Source organism: Oncorhynchus mykiss, chromosome 5 (assembly GCF_013265735.2).
Source record: "Oncorhynchus mykiss isolate Arlee chromosome 5, USDA_OmykA_1.1, whole genome shotgun sequence".
In the NCBI taxonomy this organism is placed as follows: domain Eukaryota; kingdom Metazoa; phylum Chordata; class Actinopteri; order Salmoniformes; family Salmonidae; genus Oncorhynchus; species Oncorhynchus mykiss.
The window spans coordinates 21,220,787-21,244,258 of record NC_048569.1 but is presented as its reverse complement, the minus strand read 5'-3'; the positions used below and the strand labels follow the sequence as shown (position 1 = coordinate 21,244,258).

At 42.2% G+C, this 23,472-nt stretch overlaps 1 protein-coding gene across 1 annotated transcript in view; it reads left to right on the top strand.

The window, feature by feature from the left end:
- Positions 1 to 23,472, top strand: part of LOC110522821 (seizure 6-like protein) — an 88,097-nt gene that overhangs the window by 27,525 nt on the left and 37,100 nt on the right. The window contains exon 2 of the mRNA XM_036977028.1: positions 22,002 to 22,505. Within this exon, the coding sequence (XP_036832923.1) occupies positions 22,002 to 22,505 (504 nt within the window). The remainder of the gene's footprint in view (positions 1 to 22,001; positions 22,506 to 23,472) is intronic.

Sequence of the window (23,472 nt, the reverse complement as noted above, 5' to 3'; positions counted from 1 at the left end):
GCGAGACGAAGCGTGGGGTTCCTGTGCTGTGAGACGAAGCGTGGGGTTCCTGTGCTGCGAGACGAAGCGTGGGGTTCCTGTGCTGCGAGACGAAGTGTGGGGTTCCTGAGCTGCGAGACGAAGCGTGGGGTTCCTGTGCTGCGAGACGAAGCTAGGGGTTCCTGAGCTGCGAGACAAAGCGTGGGGTTCCTGTGCTGCGAGACGAAGCGTGGGGTTCCTGAGCTGCGAGACGAAGCGTGGAGTTCCTGTGCTGCGAGACGAAGCTAGGGGTTCCTGAGCTGCGAGACGAAGCGTGGGGTTCCTGTGCTGCGAGACGAAGCGTGGGGTTCCTGAGCTGCGAGACGAAGCTAGGGGTTCCTGAGCTGCGAGACGAAGCGTGGGGTTCCTGTGCTGAGCCTTTGGATCCAGATGGTGGTGGTTCGGTCTGACCCACTTCTAGACTAGAAGTGTAGATGGGTAGAGAGAGACAAAGTAAATGTACACAGTGTATGCCATAGTCACACATTGACAATATAACTCCTCCAACGGATTTACTCTTATACAATACACAGAGCTCAGCTGACAAAATTAAATGTACTGTGCAAAAGCATTTAGTGTTCAACCAACAAGGAATAAAAACTATTTTTGTATCAGATCAGGCACACCTGTTGACATGTGTCTTCCACATCTCCTCCTGTTTATCTGTAAAGAAGAAATCAGCCAGGCATGTGTTTGTTGGTGGCTGATGAAGGTTTGATGGGAGTAGACACTCTTTGCAGACACAACAGACACTATTAAAGGGGCAATCAGTAGTTGCTACATACATTTTTGGACTTAAAAATGTATGATATGTAACCATTGATTCTTGAAGAATATAAACGTATTAATGCCTCATGAGCTTACAGTAGTTCCCCATCTTAGTACCCCACCAGAACCCAAAATGTACGGTTGTTTTATTCCAACATTTGTAAACAAAGAAAATGTAAACAAACACTATATAGTCCCAAAACTATGGTTAAAACGGTCATTTTCATATCATGGAGGGTCAGGCATTGCATCCATAGCTCTGTCTATGAATTCAAGTGAGGTTATATTTCTTCAGCCCCATCCCTCAGCTTTTTACCGGACCAGGGAGGGGAGTCCGCTTTCTTATTGTTTCTACTGACACTTTAAAGTCAAAAGCTGTTTTTGTCAGTGTGAGGATGTGTGCTTTTAAAAATCAGCCTGTTCTGAGAGCAGGTGTTATGTGATCCAGTGGTTTTGTTAGAATGGAGGGGCAGCAGCACAGTGATACACTGGCCATGAAGTAAGTAAGTGTGTATGTGTGTGTGTGTGTGTGTGTGTGTGTGTGTGTGCGTGTGCTGTTCTGTCGCTTTTAGTGCTGATCTGTTGGAGTTGGCCTTTTAGCATGCGTGGGAGCAGTGTGCCTGTCTATGCTTTTCTTCAACCCCCCCCCCCCCCCCGTCATGCTTGACTGCCTAACCTGTCACTCCTCGCCCAGAAAGTCCGTGATCTGCCTATGTGAGTGTGTGTGTGTGCAGTAGAGAGCAGGTGTATTGTGCTGGGCTGGTCAACTTGATGCCACATAAACCCAGTAGTGCTGAAACAGTTGAACAGACAATAGAACAGACAGTAGTCCTGATAACAGATGAACAGACAGTAGAACTGAGAATAGTCCTGATAACAGTTGAACAGACAGTTGAACTGACAGTAGTCCTGATAACAGTTGAACAGACAGTTGAACAGACAGTAGTCCTGATAACAGTAGAACAGACAGTAGTCCTGATAACAGTTGAACAGACAGTTGAACTGACAGTAGTCCTGATAACAGTTGAACAGACAGTAGAACAGAGGGTAGTCTTGATAACAGTAGAACAGACAGTGGTCCTGATAACAGTGGAACAGACAGTGGAACAGACAATAGTCCTGATAACAGTAGAACAGACAGTGGTCCTGATAACAGTGGAACAGACAGTGGTCCTGATAACAGTGGAACAGACAGTGGAACAGACAATAGTCCTGATAACAGTTGAACAGACAGTGGTACTGATAACAGTGGAACAGACAGTGGAACAGACAGTAGCCCTGAAAAAAGTTGAACAGACAGCAGTTCTGATAACAGTTGAATAGACAGTGGAACAGACTGTAGTCCTGATAACAGTAGAACAGACAGTAGAACTGGCAGTAGTACTGATAACAGTTGAACAGACAGTAGAACTAACAGTAGTCCTGATAACAGTTGAACAGACGATGGAACAGACAGTAGAACAGAGGGTAGTCTTGATAACAGTAGAACAGACAGTGGTCCTGATAACAGTGGAACAGACAGTGGAAGAGACAGTAGTCCTGATAACAGTTGAACAGACAGTAGAACAGACAGTAGTCCTGATAACAGTTGAACAGACAGTGGAACAGACAGTAGTCCTGAAAAAAGTGGAACAGACAGTAGAACAGAAAGTGGAACAGACAGTAGTCCTGAAAAAAGTGGAACAGACAGTAGAACAGACAGTAGTCCTGATAACAATGGAACAGACAATTGTCATGATAACAGTTGAACAGACAGTGGTACTGATAACAGTTGAACAGACAGTGGAACAGACAGTAGTCCTGAAAAAGTGGAACAGACAGTGGAACAGACAATTGTCCTGATAACAGTTGAACAGACAATAGTCCTGAAAAAAGTGGAACGCACAGTAGAATAGACAATAGTCCTGAAAACAGTGGAACAGACAGTGGAACAGACAATAGTCCTGATAAGAGTGGAACAGACATTGGACCAAACAGTGGAAGAGACAGTAGTCCTAATAACAGTTGAACAGACAATAGTCCTGATAACAGTGGAACAGACAGTGGACCAAACAGTGGAAGAGACAGTAGTCCTGATAACAATTAAACAGACAGTGGTCCTGATAACAGTGGAACAGACAGTGGAACAGACAGTGGAACAGACAATAGTCCTGATAACAGTGGAACAGACAGTGGACCAAACAGTGGAAGAGACAGTGGTCCTGATAACAATTGAACAGACAGTGGTCCTGATAACAGTGGAACAGAGAGTGGAACAGACAGTAGTCCTGATAACAGTGGAACAGAAAGTGGAACAGACAGTAGTCCTGAAAAAAGTGGAACAGACAGTAGAACAGACAGTAGTCCTGATAACAGTGGAACAGACAATTGTCATGATAACAGTTGAACAGACAGTGGTACTGATAACAGTTGAACAGACAGTGGAACAGACAGTAGTCCTGAAAAAGTGGAACAGACAGTAGAACAGAGAGTGGAACAGACAGTAGTCCTGAAAAAAGTGGAACAGACAGTAGTCCTGATAACAGTTGAACAGACAATAATCCTGAAAAAAGTGGAACACAAAGTAGAATAGACAATAGTCCTGAAAACAGTGGAACAGACAGTGGAACAGACAATTGTCCTGAAAACAGTTGAACAGACAATAGTCCTGAAAAAAGTGGAACAGACAGTGGAACAGACAATAGTCCTGATAACAGTGGAACAGACATTGGACCAAACAGTGGAAGAGACAGTAGTCCTAATAACAGTTGAACAGACAATAGTCCTGATAACAGTGGAACAGACAGTGGACCAAACAGTGGAAGAGACAGTAGTCCTAATAACAGTTGAACAGACAATAGTCCTGATAACAGTGGAACAGACAGTGGACCAAACAGTGGAAGAGACAGTAGTCCTGATAACAATTAAACAGACAGTGGTCCTGATAACAGTGGAACAGACAGTGGAACAGACAGTGGAACAGACAATAGTCCTGATAACAGTGGAACAGACAGTGGACCAAACAGTGGAAGAGACAGTGGTCCTGATAACAATTGAACAGACAGTGGTCCTGATAACAGTGGAACAGAGAGTGGAACAGACAGTAGTCCTGATAACAGTGGAACAGAAAGTGGAACAGACAGTAGTCCTGAAAAAAGTGGAACAGACAGTAGAACAGACAGTAGTCCTGATAACAGTGGAACAGACAATTGTCATGATAACAGTTGAACAGACAGTGGTACTGATAACAGTTGAACAGACAGTGGAACAGACAGTAGTCCTGAAAAAGTGGAACAGACAGTAGAACAGAGAGTGGAACAGACAGTAGTCCTGAAAAAAGTGGAACAGACAGTAGTCCTGATAACAGTTGAACAGACAATAATCCTGAAAAAAGTGGAACACAAAGTAGAATAGACAATAGTCCTGAAAACAGTGGAACAGACAGTGGAACAGACAATTGTCCTGAAAACAGTTGAACAGACAATAGTCCTGAAAAAAGTGGAACAGACAGTGGAACAGACAATAGTCCTGATAACAGTGGAACAGACATTGGACCAAACAGTGGAAGAGACAGTAGTCCTAATAACAGTTGAACAGACAATAGTCCTGATAACAGTGGAACAGACAGTGGACCAAACAGTGGAAGAGACAGTAGTCCTGATAACAATTGAACAGACAGTGGTCCTGATAACAGTGGAACAGACAGTGGACCAAACAGTGGAAGAGACAGTAGTCCTGATAACAATTAAACAGACAGTGGTCCTGATAACAGTGGAACAGACAGTGGAACAGACAGTGGAACAGACAATAGTCCTGATAACAGTGGAACAGACAGTGGACCAAACAGTGGAAGAGACAGTGGTCCTGATAACAATTGAACAGACAGTGGTCCTGATAATAGTGGAACAGACAGTGGAACAGACAATATTCCTGATAACAGTGGAACAGACAGTTGAAGAGACAGTGGTCCTGATAACAGTGGAACAGACAGTGGAACAGACAGTAGTCCTGTAAAAGTGGAACAGACAGTAGAACAGACAGTAGTCCTGAAAACAGTGGAACAGTCAGTGGAACAGACAATTGTCCTGATAACAGTTGAACAGACAATAGTCCTGAAAAAAGTGGAACACACAGTAGAATAGACAATAGTCCTGAAAACAGTGGAACAGACAGTGGAACAGACAATATTCCTGATAACAGTGGAACAGACAGTGGAAGAGACAGTAGTCCTGATAACAGTAGAACAGACAGTGGAACAGACAGTGGAAGAGACAGTATTCCTGATAAGTGGAACAGACAGTGGAACAGACAATATTCCTGATAACAGTTGAACAGACGGTGGTCCTGATAATAGTGGAACAGACAGTGGAACAGACAATATTCCTGATAACAGTGGAACAGACAGTTGAACAGACAGTGGTCCTGATAACAGTGGAACAGACAATTGTCCTGATAACAGTTGAACAGACAATAGTCCTGAAAAAAGTGGAACACACAGTAGAATAGACAATAGTCCTGAAAACAGTGGAACAGACAGTGGAACAGACAATAGTCCTGATAAGAGTGGAACAGACATTGGACCAAACAGTGGAAGAGACAGTAGTCCTAATAACAGTTGAACAGACAATAGTCCTGATAACAGTGGAACAGACAGTGGACCAAACAGTGGAAGAGACAGTAGTCCTGATAACAATTAAACAGACAGTGGTCCTGATAACAGTGGAACAGACAGTGGAACAGACAGTGGAACAGACAATAGTACAGACAATAGTCCTGATAACAGTGGAACAGACAGTGGACCAAACAGTGGAAGAGACAGTGGTCCTGATAACAATTGAACAGACAGTGGTCCTGATAAAATTGGAACAGAGAGTGGAACAGACAGTAGTCCTGATAACAGTGGAACAGAAAGTGGAACAGACAGTAGTCCTGAAAAAAGTGGAACAGACAGTAGAACAGACAGTTGTCCTGATAACAGTGGAACAGACAATTGTCATGATAACAGTTGAACAGACAATAGTCCTGAAAAAAGTGGAACACACAGTAGAATAGACAATAGTCCTGAAAACAGTGGAACAGACAATAGTCCTGATAAGAGTGGAACAGACATTGGACCAAACAGTGGAAGAGACAGTAGTCCTAATAACAGTTGAACAGACAATAGTCCTGATAACAGTGGAACAGACAGTGGACCAAACAGTGGAAGAGACAGTAGTACTGATAACAATTAAACAGACAGTGGTCCTGATAACAGTGGAACAGACAGTGGAACAGACAGTGGAACAGACAATAGTCCTGATAACAGTGGAACAGACAGTGGACCAAACAGTGGAAGAGACAGTGGTCCTGATAACAATTGAACAGACAGTGGTCCTGATAAAATTGGAACAGAGAGTGGAACAGACAGTAGTCCTGATAACAATGGAACAGAAAGTGGAACAGACAGTAGTCCTGAAAAAAGTGGAACAGACAGTAGAACAGACAGTTGTCCTGATAACAGTGGAACAGACAATTGTCATGATAACAGTTGAACAGACAGTGGAACAGACAGTAGTCATGTAAAAGTGGAACAGACAGTAGAACAGACAGTAGTCCTGAAAACAGTGGAACAGACAGTGGAACAGACAATTGTCCTGATAACAGTTGAACAGACAATAGTCCTGAAAAAAGTGGAACACACAGTAGAATAGACAATAGTCCTGAAAACAGTGGAACAGACAGTGGAACAGACAATAGTCCTGATAAGAGTGGAACAGACATTGGACCAAACAGTGGAAGAGCCAGTAGTCCTAATAACAGTTGAACAGACAATAGTCCTGATAACAGTGGAACAGACAGTGGACCAAACAGTGGAAGAGACAGTAGTCCTGATAACAATTAAACAGACAGTGGTCCTGATAACAGTGGAACAGACAGTGGAACAGACAGTGGAACAGACAATAGTCCTGATAACAGTGGAACAGACAGTGGACCAAACAGTGGAAGAGACAGTGGTCCTGATAACAATTGAACAGACAGTGGTCCTGATAAAATTGGAACAGAGAGTGGAAAAGACAGTAGTCCTGATAACAGTGGAACAGAAAGTGGAACAGACATTAGTCCTGAAAAAAGTGGAACACAAAGTAGAATAGACAATAGTCCTGAAGACAGTGGAACAGACAATTGTCCTGAAAACAGTTGAACAGACAATAGTCCTGAAAAAAGTGGAACAGACAGTGGAACAGACAATAGTCCTGATAACAGTGGAACAGACAGTGGACCAAACAGTGGAAGAGACAGTAGTCCTGATAACAATTGAACAGACAGTGGTCATGATAACAGTGGAACAGACAGTGGAACAGACAGTAGTCCTGATAACAGTGGAACAGACAGTAGAACAGAAAGTGGAACAGACAGTAGTCCTGATACCAGTTGAACAGACAATGGAACAGACAGTAGAACAGAGGGTAGTCCTGATAACAGTAGAACAAACAGTAGAACAGACAATTGTCCTGATAACAGTAGAATAGACAATAGTCCGGAAAAAAGTGGAACACACAGTAGAATACACAATAGTCCTGAAAACAGTGGAACAGACAGTGGAACAGACAATAGTCCTGATAACAGTGGAACCGACATTGGACCAAACAGTGGAAGAGACAGTAGTCCTAATAACAGTTGAACAGACAATAGTCCTGATAACAGTGGAACAGACAGTGGACCAAACAGTGGAAGAGACAGTAGTCCTGATAACAATTGAACAGACAGTGGTCCTGATAACAGTGGAACAGACAGTGGAACAGACAGTAGTCCTGATAACAGTGGAACAGACAGTAGAACAGAAAGTGGAACAGACAGTAGAACAGAGGGTAGTCCTGATAACAGTAGAGTAATCAGTAGAGCAGACAGTAGTCCTGATAACAGTTGAACAGACAGTGGTCCTGATAACAATGGAACAGACAGTGGAACAGACAATAGTCCTGATAACAGTGGAACAGACAGTGGAACAGACAGTGGAAGAGACAGTATTCATGATAACAATTGAATAGACAGTGGTCCTGATAACAGTGGAACAGACAGGGGAACAGACAGTGGAACAGGCAATAGTCCTGATAACAGTGGAACAGACAGTAGACCTGATAACTGTAGAACAGACAGTGGAACAGACAGTGGAACTGACAATTGAACAGACAGTGGTCCTGATAACAGTGCAACAGACAGTGGAACAGAAAGTGGAACAGACAATAGTCCTGATAACAGTGGAACAGACAGTGGAACAGACTGTAGTCCTGATAACAGTAGAACAGACAGTAGAACAGAAAGTGGAACAGACAGTAGTCCTGATATCAGTTGAACAGACAGTGGTACTGATAACAATGGAACAGACAGTGGAACAGACAATAGTCCTGATAACAGTGGAACAGACAGTTTTACAGACAGTTGTCCTGATAACAGTGGAACAGACAGTAGTCCTGATAACAATGGAACAGTCAGTCGAACAGACAATAGTCCTGATAACAGTGGAACAGACAGTGGAACAAACAGTGGAAGAGACAGTATTCCTGATAACAGTGGAACAGACAATAGTCCTGATAACAGTGGAACAGACCTTGGAACAGACAGTAGTCCTGAAAAAGTGGAACAGACAGTAGAACAGACAGTAGTCCTGAAAACAGTGGAACAGACAGTGGAACAGACAGTGTAAGAGACAGTATTCCTGATAACAGTTGAACAGACAGTAGAACAGACAATATTCCTGATAACAGTTGAACAGACATTGGAAGAGACAGTAGTCCTGATAACAGTAGAACAGACAGTGGAAAAGACAGTGGAACAGACAATAGTCCTGATAACAGTGGAACAGAGAGTAGAACAGAAAGTGGAACAGACAGTAGTCCTGATAACAGTGGAACAGACAGTAGAACAGACAGTAGTCCTGATATCAGTTGAAGAGCCAATGGAACAGACAGTAGTCCTGATATCAGTTGAACAGACAATGGAACAGACAGTAAAACAGACAATAGTCCTGATAACAGTTGAACAGACAGTTAAACAGACAGTAGTCCTGATAACAGTGGAACAGACAATTGTCATGATAACAGTTGAACAGACAATAGTCCTGAAAAAAGTGGAACACACAGTAGAATAGACAATAGTCCTGAAAACAGTGGAACAGGCAGTGGAACAGACAATAGTCCTGATAAGAGTGGAACAGACATTGGACCAAACAGTGGAAGAGACAGTAGTCCTAATAACAGTTGAACAGACAATAGTCCTGATAACAGTGGAACAGACAGTGGACCAAACAGTGGAAGAGACAGTAGTCCTGATAACAATTAAACAGACAGTGGTCCTGATAACAGTGGAACAGACAGTGGAACAGACAGTGGAACAGACAATAGTCCTGATAACAGTGGAACAGACAGTGGACCAAACAGTGGAAGAGACAGTGGTCCTGATAAAATTGGAACAGAGAGTGGAAAAGACAGTAGTCCTGATAACAGTGGAACAGAAAGTGGAACAGACATTAGTCCTGAAAAAAGTGGAACACAAAGTAGAATAGACAATAGTCCTGAAGACAGTGGAACAGACAATTGTCCTGAAAACAGTTGAACAGACAATAGTCCTGAAAAAAGTGGAACAGACAGTGGAACAGACAATAGTCCTGATAACAGTGGAACAGACAGTGGACCAAACAGTGGAAGAGACAGTAGTCCTGATAACAATTGAACAGACAGTGGTCATGATAACAGTGGAACAGACAGTGGAACAGACAGTAGTCCTGATAACAGTGGAACAGACAGTAGAACAGAAAGTGGAACAGACAGTAGTCCTGATACCAGTTGAACAGACAATGGACCAAACAGTAGAACAGAGGGTAGTCCTGATAACAGTAGAACAAACAGTTAAACAGACAGTAGTCCTGATAACAGTTGAACAGACAGTATAACTGACAGTAGTCCTGATAACAGTTGAACAGGCAGTATAACTGACAGTAGTCCTGATAACAGTTGAACAGGCAGTAGAACTGACAGTAGTCCTGATAACAGTTGAACAGACAGTAGAACTGACAGTAGTCCTGATAACAGTTGAACAGACAGTATAACTGACAATAGTCCTGATAACAGTTGAACAGGCAGTAGAACTGACAGTAGTCCTGATAACAGTTGAACAGACAGTAGAACATACAATAGTCCTGATAACAGTTGAACAGACAGTATAACTGACAGTAGTCCTGATAACAGTTGAACAGGCAGTAGAACTAACAGTAGTCCCGATAACAGTAGAACAGACAGTAGTCCTGATAACAGTTGAACAGACAGTAGAACTGACAGTATTCCTGATAACAGTTGAACAGACAGTATAACTGACAATAGTCCTGATAACAGTTGAACCGGCAGTAGAACTGACAGTAGTCCTGATAACAATGGAACAGACAGTAGAACAGACAATAGTCCTGATAACAGTTGAACAGACAGTATAACTGACAGTAGTCCTGATAACAGTTGAACAGGCAGTAGAACTAACAGTAGTCCCGATAACAGTTGAACAGACAGTATAACTGAAAATAGTCCTGATAACAGTTGAACCGGCAGTAGAACTGACAGTAGTCCTGATAACAATGGAACAGACAGTAGAACTAACAGTAGTCCCGATAACAGTAGAACAGACAGTAGTCCTGATAACAGTTGAAAAGACAGTAGTCCTGATAACAGTAGAACAGACTGTTGAACAGACAGTAGTCCTGATAACAGTGGAACAGACAGTGGTCCTAATAACAGTGGAACAGACAATAGTCCTGATAACAGTGGAACAGACAGTGGAACAAACAGTAGAACAGACAGTAGTCATGATAACAGTAGAACAGACAATGATACAGACAGTTGAACAGACAGTAGTCCAGATATCAGTTGAATAGACAGTAGTCGTGATAGCAGTAGAACAGACAATGATACAGACAGCGGAACAGACAGTAGAACAGACAATGACACAGACAGTGGAACAGACAGTAGAACAGACAGCGGAACAGACAATAGTCCTGATAAAAGTGGAACAGAAAGTTGTCCTGATATCAGTTCAACAGACAGTAGTCCTGATAGCAGTAGAACAGACAATGATACAGACAGCGGAACAGACAGTAGAACAGACAGCGGAACAAACAATAGTCCTGATAAAAGTGGAACAGACAGTAGTCCTGATAACAGTAGAACAGACAGTGGAAGAGACAGTGGAATATACAATAGTCCTGATAACAGTGGAACAGACAGTGGAAGAGACAGCAGTTCTGATAACAGTAGAACAGACAGTAGAACTGACAGTAGTCCTGATAACAGTCGACGAGACAGTAGAACAGACAGTAGTCCTGATAACAGTAGAACAGACAGTAGTCCTGATAACAGTTGAACAGACAGTGGAAGAGACGGTAGTCCTGATAACAGTTGAACAGACAGCAGTTCTGATAACATTTGAACAGACAGTGGAAGAGACAGTAGTCCTGATAACAGTTGAACAGACAGTTAAACAGACAGTAGTCCTGATAACAGTAGAACAGGCAGTAGAATTGACAGTAGTCCTGATAACAGTCGAAGAGACAGTAGAACAGACAGTAGTCCTGATAACAGTGGAACAGACAGTAGTCCTGATAACAGGGAAACAGACAGTGTTACAGACAGTTGTCCTGATAACAGTGGAACAGACAGTGTTACAGACAGTAGTCCTGATAACAGTGGAACAGACAGTGTTACAGACAGTAGTCCTGATAACAGTGGAACAGACAGTAGTCCTGATAACAGTGGAACAGACAGTGGAACAGACAGTAGTCCTGATAACAGTTGAACAGACAGTAGTCCTGATAACAGGGAAACAGACAGTGTTACAGACAGTTGTCCTGATAACAGTGGAACAGACAGTGGAACAAACAGTAGAACAGACAGTAGTCATGATAACAGTAGAACAGACAATGATACAGACAGTTGAACAGACAGTAGTCCTGATATCAGTTGAATAGACAGTAGTCCTGATAGCAGTAGAAAAGACAATGACACAGACAGTGGAACAGACAGTAGAACAGACAGCGGAACAGACAATAGTCCTGATAAAAGTGGAACAGACAGTAGTCCTGATATCAGTTGAACAGACAGTTGTCCTGATAACAGTAGAACAGACAATGATACAGACAGTGGAACAGACAGTAGAACAGACAGCGGAACAGACAATAGTCCTGATAAAAGTGGAACAGACAGTAGTCCTGATAACAGTGGAACAGACAGTGGAAGACACAGTTGTCCTGATAACAGTGGAACGGACAGTGGAACAGACAGTAGAACAGACAGTAGTCATGATAACAGTAGAACAGACAATGATACAGACAATAGTCCTGATATCAGTTGAACAGACAGTAGTCCTGATAGGAGTAGAATAGACAATGATACAGACAGTAAAACAGACACTAGAACAAACAGCGGAACAGACAATAGTCCTGATAAAAGTGGAACAGACAGTAGTCCTGATAAAAGTGGAACAGACAGTAGTCGTGATAGCAGTAGAATAGACAATGATACAGACAGTAGAACAGACAGTGGAATATACAATAGTCCTGATAACAGTGGAACAGACAGTGTAAGAAACAGTAGTCCTGGTAACAGTTGTACAGACAGCAGTTCTGATAACAGTTGAACAGACAGTGGAAGAGACAGTAGTCCTGATAACAGTTGAACAGACAGCAGTTCTGATAACAGTTGAACAGACAGTAGAAGAGACAGTAGTCCTGATAACAGTAGAACAGACAGTAGTCCTGATAACAGTAGAACAGACAGTAGTCCTGATAACAGTTGAACAGACAGTAGAAGAGACGGTAGTCCTGATAACAGTTGAACAGACAGCAGTTCTGATAACAGTTGAACAGACAGTAGTCCTGATAACAGTTGTACAGACAGCAGTTCTGATAACAGTTGAACAGACAGTAGAAGAGACAGTAGTCCTGATAACAGTAGAACAGACAGTAGTCCTGATAACAGTAGAACAGACAGTAGTCCTGATAACAGTTGAACAGACAGTAGAAGAGACGGTAGTCCTGATAACAGTTGAACAGACAGCGGTTCTGATAACAGTTGAACAGACAGTAGAAGAGACAGTAGTCCTGATAACAGTAGAACAGACAGTAGAACTGACAGTAGTCCTGATAACAGTCGAAGAGACAGTAGAACAGACAGTAGTCCTGATAACAGTAGAACAGACAGTAGTCCTGATAAGAGTTGAACAGACAGTAGAACTGACAGTAGTCTTGATAACAGTTGAACAGACAGTAGAAGAGACAGTAGTCCTGATAACAGTAGAACAGACAGTAGAACTGACAGTAGTCCTGATAACAGTCGAAGAGACAGTAGAACAGACAGTAGTCCTGATAACAGTAGAACAGACAGTAGTCCTGATAAGAGTTGAACAGACAGTAGAACAGACAGTAGTCCTGATAACAGTTGAACAGACAGCAGTTCTGATAACAGTTGTACAGACAGTAGAACAGACAGTAGTCCTGATAACAGTTGAACAGACAGCAGTTCTGATAACAGTTGAACAGACAGTAGAACTGACAGTAGTCTTGATAACAGTTGAACAGACAGTAGAACAGACAATAGTCCTGATAACAGTTGAACAGACAGCAGTTCTGATAACAGTTGTACAGACAGTAGAACAGACAATAGTCCTGATAACAGTTGAACAGACAGTAGAACTGACAGTAGTCTTGATAACAGTTGAACAGACAGTAGAACAGACAATATTCCTGATAACAGTTGAACAGACAGTATAACTGACAGTAGTCCTGATAACAGTTGAACAGACAGTAGAACAGACAGTAGTCCTGATAACAGTTGAACAGACAGTAGAACAGACAGTAGTCCTGATAACAGTTGAACAGACAGTAGAACAGACAATAGTCTTGATAACAGTTGAACAGACAGTAGAACTGACAGTAGTCTTGATAACAGTTGAACAGACAGTTGAACAGACAGCAGTTCTGATAACAGTTGAACAGACAGTAGAACAGACAGTATTCCTGATAACAGTTGAACTGACAGTAGTCTTGATAACAGTTGAACAGACAGTTGAACTGACAGTAGTCTTGATAACAGTTGAACAGACAGTAGAAGAGACAGTAGTCCTGATAACAGTAGAACAGACAGTAGAACTGACAGTAGTCCTGATAACAGTCGAAGAGACAGTAGAACAGACAGTAGTCCTGATAACAGTAGAACAGACAGTAGTCCTGATAAGAGTTGAACAGACAGTAGAACAGACAGTAGTCCTGATAACAGTTGAACAGACAGCAGTTCTGATAACAGTTGTACAGACAGTAGAACAGACAGTAGTCCTGATAACAGTTGAACAGACAGCAGTTCTGATAACAGTTGAACAGACAGTAGAACTGACAGTAGTCTTGATAACAGTTGAACAGACAGTAGAACAGACAATAGTCCTGATAACAGTTGAACAGACAGCAGTTCTGATAACAGTTGTACAGACAGTAGAACAGACAATAGTCCTGATAACAGTTGAACAGACAGTAGAACTGACAGTAGTCTTGATAACAGTTGAACAGACAGTAGAACAGACAATAGTCCTGATAACAGTTGAACAGACAGTATAACTGACAGTAGTCCTGATAACAGTTGAACAGACAGTAGAACAGACAGTAGTCCTGATAACAGTTGAACAGACAGTAGAACAGACAGTAGTCCTGATAACAGTTGAACAGACAGTAGAACAGACAATAGTCCTGATAACAGTTGAACAGACAGTAGAACTGACAGTAGTCTTGATAACAGTTGAACAGACAGTTGAACAGACAGCAGTTCTGATAACAGTTGAACAGACAGTAGAACAGACAGTATTCCTGATAACAGTTGAACAGACAGTAGTCCTGATAACAGTTGTACAGACAGCAGTTCTGATAACAGTTGAACAGACAGTAGAAGAGACAGTAGTCCTGATAACAGTAGAACAGACAGTAGTCCTGATAACAGTAGAACAGACAGTAGTCCTGATAACAGTTGAACAGACAGTAGAAGAGACGGTAGTCCTGATAACAGTTGAACAGACAGCAGTTCTGATAACAGTTGAACAGACAGTAGAAGAGACAGTAGTCCTGATAACAGTAGAACAGACAGTAGAACTGACAGTAGTCCTGATAACAGTCGAAGAGACAGTAGAACAGACAGTAGTCCTGATAACAGTAGAAAAGACAGTAGTCCTGATAAGAGTTGAACAGACAGTAGAACTGACAGTAGTCTTGATAACAGTTGAACAGACAGTAGAAGAGACAGTAGTCCTGATAACAGTAGAACAGACAGTAGAACTGACAGTAGTCCTGATAACAGTCGAAGAGACAGTAGAACAGACAGTAGTCCTGATAACAGTAGAACAGACAGTAGTCCTGATAAGAGTTGAACAGACAGTAGAACAGACAGTAGTCCTGATAACAGTTGAACAGACAGCAGTTCTGATAACAGTTGTACAGACAGTAGAACAGACAGTAGTCCTGATAACAGTTGAACAGACAGCAGTTCTGATAACAGTTGAACAGACAGTAGAACTGACAGTAGTCTTGATAACAGTTGAACAGACAGTAGAACAGACAATAGTCCTGATAACAGTTGAACAGACAGCAGTTCTGATAACAGTTGTACAGACAGTAGAACAGACAATAGTCCTGATAACAGTTGAACAGACAGTAGAACTGACAGTAGTCTTGATAACAGTTGAACAGACAGTAGAACAGACAATAGTCCTGATAACAGTTGAACAGACAGTATAACTGACAGTAGTCCTGATAACAGTTGAACAGACAGTAGAACAGACAATAGTCCTGATAACAGTTGAACAGACAGTAGAACTGACAGTAGTCTTGATAACAGTTGAACAGACAGTTGAACAGACAGCAGTTCTGATAACAGTTGAACAGACAGTAGAACAGACAATAGTCCTGATAACAGTTGAACAGACAGTAGAACTGACAGTAGTCTTGATAACATTTGAACAGACAGTGGAAGAGACAGTAGTCCTAATAACAGTTGAACAGACAGTTAAACAGACAGTAGTCCTGATAACAGTAGAACAGGCAGTAGAATTGACAGTAGTCCTGATAACAGTCGAAGAGACAGTAGAACAGACAGTAGTCCTGATAACAGTGGAACAGACAGTAGTCCTGATAACAGGGAAACAGACAGTGTTACAGACAGTTGTCCTGATAACAGTGGAACAGACAGTGTTACAGACAGTAGTCCTGATAACAGTGGAACAGACAGTAGTCCTGATAACAGTGGAACAGACAGTGGAACAGACAGTAGTCCTGATAACAGTTGAACAGACAGTAGTCCTGATAACAGGGAAACAGACAGTGTTACAGACAGTTGTCCTGATAACAGTGGAACAGACAGTGGAACAAACAGTAGAACAGACAGTAGTCATGATAACAGTAGAACAGACAATGATACAGACAGTTGAACAGACAGTAGTCCTGATATCAGTTGAATAGACAGTAGTCCTGATAGCAGTAGAAAAGACAATGACACAGACAGTGGAACAGACAGTAGAACAGACAGCGGAACAGACAATAGTCCTGATAAAAGTGGAACAGACAGTAGTCCTGATATCAGTTGAACAGACAGTTGTCCTGATAACAGTAGAACAGACAATGATACAGACAGTGGAACAGACAGTAGAACAGACAGCGGAACAGACAATAGTCCTGATAAAAGTGGAACAGACAGTAGTCCTGATAACAGTGGAACAGACAGTGGAAGAGACAGTTGTCCTGATAACAGTGGAACGGACAGTGGAACAGACAGTAGAACAGACAGTAGTCATGATAACAGTAGAACAGACAATGATACAGGCAGTAGTCCTGATATCAGTTGAACAGACAGTAGTCCTGATAGGAGTAGAATAGACAATGATACAGACAGTAAAACAGACACTAGAACAAACAGCGGAACAGACAATAGTCCTGATAAAAGTGGAACAGACAGTAGTCCTGATAAAAGTGGAACAGACAGTAGTCGTGATAGCAGTAGAATAGACAATGATACAGACAGTAGAACAGACAGTGGAATATACAATAGTCCTGATAACAGTGGAACAGACAGTGTAAGAAACAGTAGTCCTGGTAACAGTTGTACAGACAGCAGTTCTGATAACAGTTGAACAGACAGTGGAAGAGACAGTAGTCCTGATAACAGTTGAACAGACAGCAGTTCTGATAACAGTTGAACAGACAGTAGAAGAGACAGTAGTCCTGATAACAGTAGAACAGACAGTAGTCCTGATAACAGTAGAACAGACAGTAGTCCTGATAACAGTTGAACAGACAGTAGAAGAGACGGTAGTCCTGATAACAGTTGAACAGACAGCAGTTCTGATAACAGTTGAACAGACAGTAGTCCTGATAACAGTTGTACAGACAGCAGTTCTGATAACAGTTGAACAGACAGTAGAAGAGACAGTAGTCCTGATAACAGTAGAACAGACAGTAGTCCTGATAACAGTAGAACAGACAGTAGTCCTGATAACAGTTGAACAGACAGTAGAAGAGATGGTAGTCCTGATAACAGTTGAACAGACAGCAGTTCTGATAACAGTTGAACAGACAGTAGAAGAGACAGTAGTCCTGATAACAGTAGAACAGACAGTAGAACTGACAGTAGTCCTGATAACAGTCGAAGAGACAGTAGAACAGACAGTAGTCCTGATAACAGTAGAACAGACAGTAGTCCTGATAAGAGTTGAACAGACAGTAGAACTGACAGTAGTCTTGATAACAGTTGAACAGACAGTAGAAGAGACAGTAGTCCTGATAACAGTAGAACAGACAGTAGAACTGACAGTAGTCCTGATAACAGTCGAAGAGACAGTAGAACAGACAGTAGTCCTGATAACAGTAGAACAGACAGTAGTCCTGATAAGAGTTGAACAGACAGTAGAACAGACAGTAGTCCTGATAACAGTTGAACAGACAGCAGTTCTGATAACAGTTGTACAGACAGTAGAACAGACAGTAGTCCTGATAACAGTTGAACAGACAGCAGTTCTGATAACAGTTGAACAGACAGTAGAACTGACAGTAGTCTTGATAACAGTTGAACAGACAGTAGAACAGACAATAGTCCTGATAACAGTTGAACAGACAGCAGTTCTGATAACAGTTGTACAGACAGTAGAACAGACAATAGTCCTGATAACAGTTGAACAGACAGTAGAACTGACAGTAGTCTTGATAACAGTTGAACAGACAGTAGAACAGACAATAGTCCTGATAACAGTTGAACAGACAGTATAACTGACAGTAGTCCTGATAACAGTTGAACAGACAGTAGAACAGACAGTAGTCCTGATAACAGTTGAACAGACAGTAGAACAGACAGTAGTCCTGATAACAGTTGAACAGACAGTAGAACAGACAATAGTCCTGATAACAGTTGAACAGACAGTAGAACTGACAGTAGTCTTGATAACAGTTGAACAGACAGTTGAACAGACAGCAGTTCTGATAACAGTTGAACAGACAGTAGAACAGACAGTATTCCTGATAACAGTTGAACAGACAGCAGTTCTGATAACAGTTGTACAGACAGTAGAACAGACAATAGTCCTGATAACAGTTGAACAGACAGCAGTTCTGATAACAGTTGAACAGACAGTAGAACAGACAGTAGTCCTGATAACAGTTGAACAGACAGTAGAACAGACAGTAGTCCTGATAACAGTTGAACAGACAACAGTTCTGATAACAGTTGAACAGACAGTAGAACTGATAACAGTTGAACAGACAGCAGTTCTGATAACAGTTGAACAGACAGTAGAACAGACAGTAGAACTGATAACAGTTGAACAGACAGCAGTTCTGATAACAGTTGAACAGACAGTAGAACAGACAGTAGTCCTGATAACAGTTGAACAGACAGCAGTTCTGATAACAGTAGAAGAGACAATAGTCCTGATAACAGTTGAACAGACAGCAGTTCTGATAACAGTTAAACAGACAGTAGTCCTGATAACAGTTGAACAGGCAGTAGAACTGACAGTAGTCCTGATAACAGTTGAACAGACAGTAGAACAGACAGTAGTCCTGATAACAGTTGAACAGACAGTGGAAGAGACAGTAGTCCTGATAACAGTTGAACAGACAGCAGTTCTGATAACAGTTGAACAGACAGTGGAAGAGACAGTAGTCCTGATAACAGTTGAACAGACAGTGGAAGAGACAGTAGTCCTGATAACAGTTGAACAGACAGTGGAAGAGACAGTAGTCCTGATAACAGTTGAACAGACAGCAGTTCTGATACCAGTTGAACAGACAGTAGAACAGACAGTAGTCCTGATAACAGTAGAACAGACAGCAGTTCTGATAACAGTTGTACAGACAGTAGTCCTGATAACAGTTGAACAGACAGCAGTTCTGATAACAGTTGAACAGACAGTAGAACAGACAGTAGTCCTGATAACAGTTGAACAGACAGTGGAAGAGACAGTAGTCCTGATAACAGTTGAACAGACAGCAGTTCTGATAACAGTTGAACAGACAGTAGAACAGACAGTAGTCCTGATAACAGTAGAACAGACAGTAGTCCTGATAACAGTTGAACAGACAGTGGAAGAGACAATAGTCCTGATAACAGTAGAACAGACAGTAGAACTGACAGTAGTCCTGATAACAGTCGAAGAGACAGTAGAACAGACAGTAGTCCTGATAACAGTAGAACAGACAGTAGTCCTGATAAGAGTTGAACAGACAGTAGAACTGACAGTAGTCTTGATAACAGTTGAACAGACAGTAGAACAGACAATAGTCCTGATAACAGTTGAACAGACAGCAGTTCTGATAACAGTTGTACAGACAGTAGAACAGACAGTAGTCCTGATAACAGTTGAACAGACAGCAGTTCTGATAACAGTTGTACAGACAGTAGAACAGACAGTAGTCCTGATAAGAGTTGAACAGACAGCAGTTCTGATAACAGTTGTACAGACAGTAGAACAGACAGTAGTCCTGATAACAGTTGAACAGACAGTAGAACTGACAGTAGTCTTGATAACAGTTGAACAGACAGTAGAACAGACAATAGTCCTGATAACAGTTGTACAGACAGTAGAACAGACAATAGTCCTGATAACAGTTGAACAGACAGTAGAACTGACAGTAGTCTTGATAACAGTTGAACAGACAGTAGAACAGACAATAGTCCTGATAACAGTTGAACAGACAGCAGTTCTGATAACAGTTGAACAGACAGTAGAACAGACAATAGTCCTGATAACAGTTGAACAGACAGCAGTTCTGATAACAGTTGTACAGACAGTAGAACAGACAATAGTCCTGATAACAGTTGAACAGACAGCAGTTCTGATAACAGTTGTACAGACAGTAGAAGAGACAGTAGTCCTGATAACAGTTGAACAGACAGCAGTTCTGATAACAGTTGAACAGACAGTGGAAGATACAGTAGTCCTGATAACAGTTGAACAGACAGCAGTTCTGATAACAGTTGAACAGACAGTAGAACAGACAGTAGTCCTGATAACAGTTGAACAGACAGTAGAACAGACAGTAGTCCTGATAACAGTTGTACAGACAGTAGTTCTGATAACAGTTGAACAGACAGTAGTTCTGATAACAGTTGTACAGACAGTAGTTCTGATAACAGTTGAACAGACAGTAGTTCTGATAACAGTTGAACAGACAGTAGTTCTGATAACAGTTGAACAGACAGTAGTTCTGATAACAGTTGTACAGACAGTAGTTCTGATAACAGTTGAACAGACAGTAGTTCTGATAACAGTTGAACAGACAGTAGTTCTGATAACAGTAGAACAGACAGTAGTCCTGATAACAGTTGAACAGACAGTAGAACAGACAGTAGTCCTGATAACAGTTGTACAGACAGTAGTTCTGATAACAGTTGAACAGACAGTAGTTCTGATAACAGTTGAACAGACAGTAGTTCTGATAACAGTTGAACAGACAGTTGAACAGACAGTAGTCCTGATAACAGTTGAACAGACAGTAGAACAGACAGTAGTCCTGATAACAGTTGAACAGACAGCAGTTCTGATAACAGTTGAACAGACAGTAGAACAGACAGTAGTCCTGATAACAGTAGAACAGACAGCAGTTCTGATAACAGTTGAACAGACAGTAGAAGAGACAGTAGAACAGACAGTAGTCCTGATAACAGTAGAACATACTTTTGTCCTGATAACAGTTGAACTGACAGTAGTCCTGATAACAGTTGAACAGACAGTTAAACAGACAGTAGTCCTGATAACAGTTGAACAGACAGTTAAACAGACAGTAGTCCTGATAACAGTGGAACAGACAGTGGAAGAGACAGTAGTCCTGATAACAGTAGAACATACAGTAGAACAGACAGTAGTCCTGATAACAGTTGAACAGACAGTAGAACAGACAGTAGTCCTGATAACAGTTGAACAGACAGTAGTCCTGATAACAGTTGAACAGACAGTTAAACAGACAGTAGTCCTGATAACAGTAGAACAGACAGTAGAACTGACAGTAGTCCTGATAACAGTAGAACAGACAGTAGAACTGACAGTAGTCCTGATAACAGTGGAACAGACAGTGGAAGAAACAGTAGTCCTGATAACAGTTGAACAGATAGTAGAACAGACAGTAGTCCTGATAATAGTTGAACAGACAATGGAACAGACAGTGTTACAGACAGTAGTCCTGATAACAGGGAAACAGACAGTGTTACAGACAGTAGTCCTGATAACAATGGAACAGACAGTGTTACAGACAGTAGTCCTGATAACAGTGGAACAGACAGTGTTACAGACAGTAGTCCTGATAACAGTGGAACAGACAGTAGAACAGACAGTAGTCCTGATAACAGTGGAACAGACAGTGTTACAGACAGTTGTCCTGATAACAGTGGAACAGACAGTAGTCCTGATAACAGTGGAACAAACAGTAGTCCTGATAACAGTGGAACAGACAGTGTTACAGACAGTAGTCCTGATAACAGTGGAACAGTGGAACAGACAGTAGTCCTGATAACAGTGGAACAGACAGTAGAACCCATGGAGCTCCAGCTCTGACCTAACAGAATGTAAATAAGAGTACAATTATTCCCAGAGCTAAAAGCAGCGCTAGTATCCAGACTGCATGACCCCTGGAAAACGTTATCTGGGTCTCACTCTTTCTCTCTTTCGTTCTCTTTCTCTCTCTCTCTGTGTTTCTCTAGCTGAGATCGACACCACACCTCCACTTTCCTCCCCCTCCCCCTCTCCAGCCATAGGGAACACAGACAGAAACTCACCCAGGGGTAGAGGGCCCGAGGCTGGGTTAGGGCCCGGGGTGGGGATGAGTGCCGCTGGTGATCTGCTAGAGTCAGTCCTGGCTCAGAAGGATCATCTCTTCTCCCAGACAGGGGGAATGGTCCTGCCCTCAGCTCTGCCCCAGGACCTGCTGCCTCTCCTGGGGAGAGAAATGAGCACAGGGGGCCTGTCTGGAGGTCTGTCTCTGGATCAACAGGATCTGTTGAAGAGGATACAACCCCCAGTTTCACAACCCCACGACAGCGGATCACCCCTCCCTTCACAGCTCTCCCAGCCCGACAGCAACCCCCTCACCTCCTCCTCTCAGCCCGTGACACACACACCGCCGGGACAGCGAGATGAGGTCACCACTATCGTCAAGGCGACTGTGGACGCAGACACAGACATGGATGCAGAAACACCTTCACCGGGTGGGTATAAGTGGTATACATTAGACCAGGGGTTGGAACCAAAATTATTTTTCGATCTTTTCGTTCTGAACAGAAACATACTTTTTTTAGTTCCGACCAGCAAAATAAAGTTCCTAACTAGTTTGAACAAAAAAAAGTAAAGTTTTATATCGTTCCTTTCTGTTCATTTTTGAACCTCTGAAATCCTTATATAAAAAAAATAATAATTTGCTCATTAAATTAAATTAAACTTCACCAATCAGTGCGGATAGAGCAGTTTGCTATGCTAAAGTTGTTTACGGGCTTGATGGAAAGACAAGTGTAGGGCACGAGATGCAACTTAACATTTTGCGGGAGAGAGCGAGAAGGGCATCTTGTTATGGCATGCATTATCTGAATTAGGCCCACAGAAGGCTTCTATGGAGGAACTTTGAATGTCTTTGAACTTCAGAGACTTGGCTTAACATTGGACCAGAGCCAGCGAGCTAACAAGCTTGTGCATGCAGAGCGCGCACCGGAATTAAAAACATGTCTTACCTTTTTGTAGTTAATAAATCCAATGTGAAATGTGATAACTATAGTATCCCTAACTAGCATAGAAAATTACCCTCCCTTAACCCAGACGATGCTGGGCCAATTGTGCGCCGCCCTATGGGACTCCCGATCACGGCCGGTTGGGATACAGCCCGGGATCAAACCTGGGTCTGTAATAACGCCTCTAGCACTGTGATGCAATGTCTTAGACCACTGCGCCACTCAGGAGGCCAAATCCATTATTTTCTAAATAAAAATCTCTCTCCCTATCTTCCGTATCATGCATGTAGCTATCGTCAATAGGCTACAGTAGCCTATGCTTCGGGGCGGTCAGCGGCAGGTAGCCTACTCATGGACACTCTAAGAAGTTTCTGATTGACACAGGGAGGACTTTGCATAGGCGCTTTGTCACGTTTGTTTGTGGGACTGGGAAATATACCCGGAACATAAACAA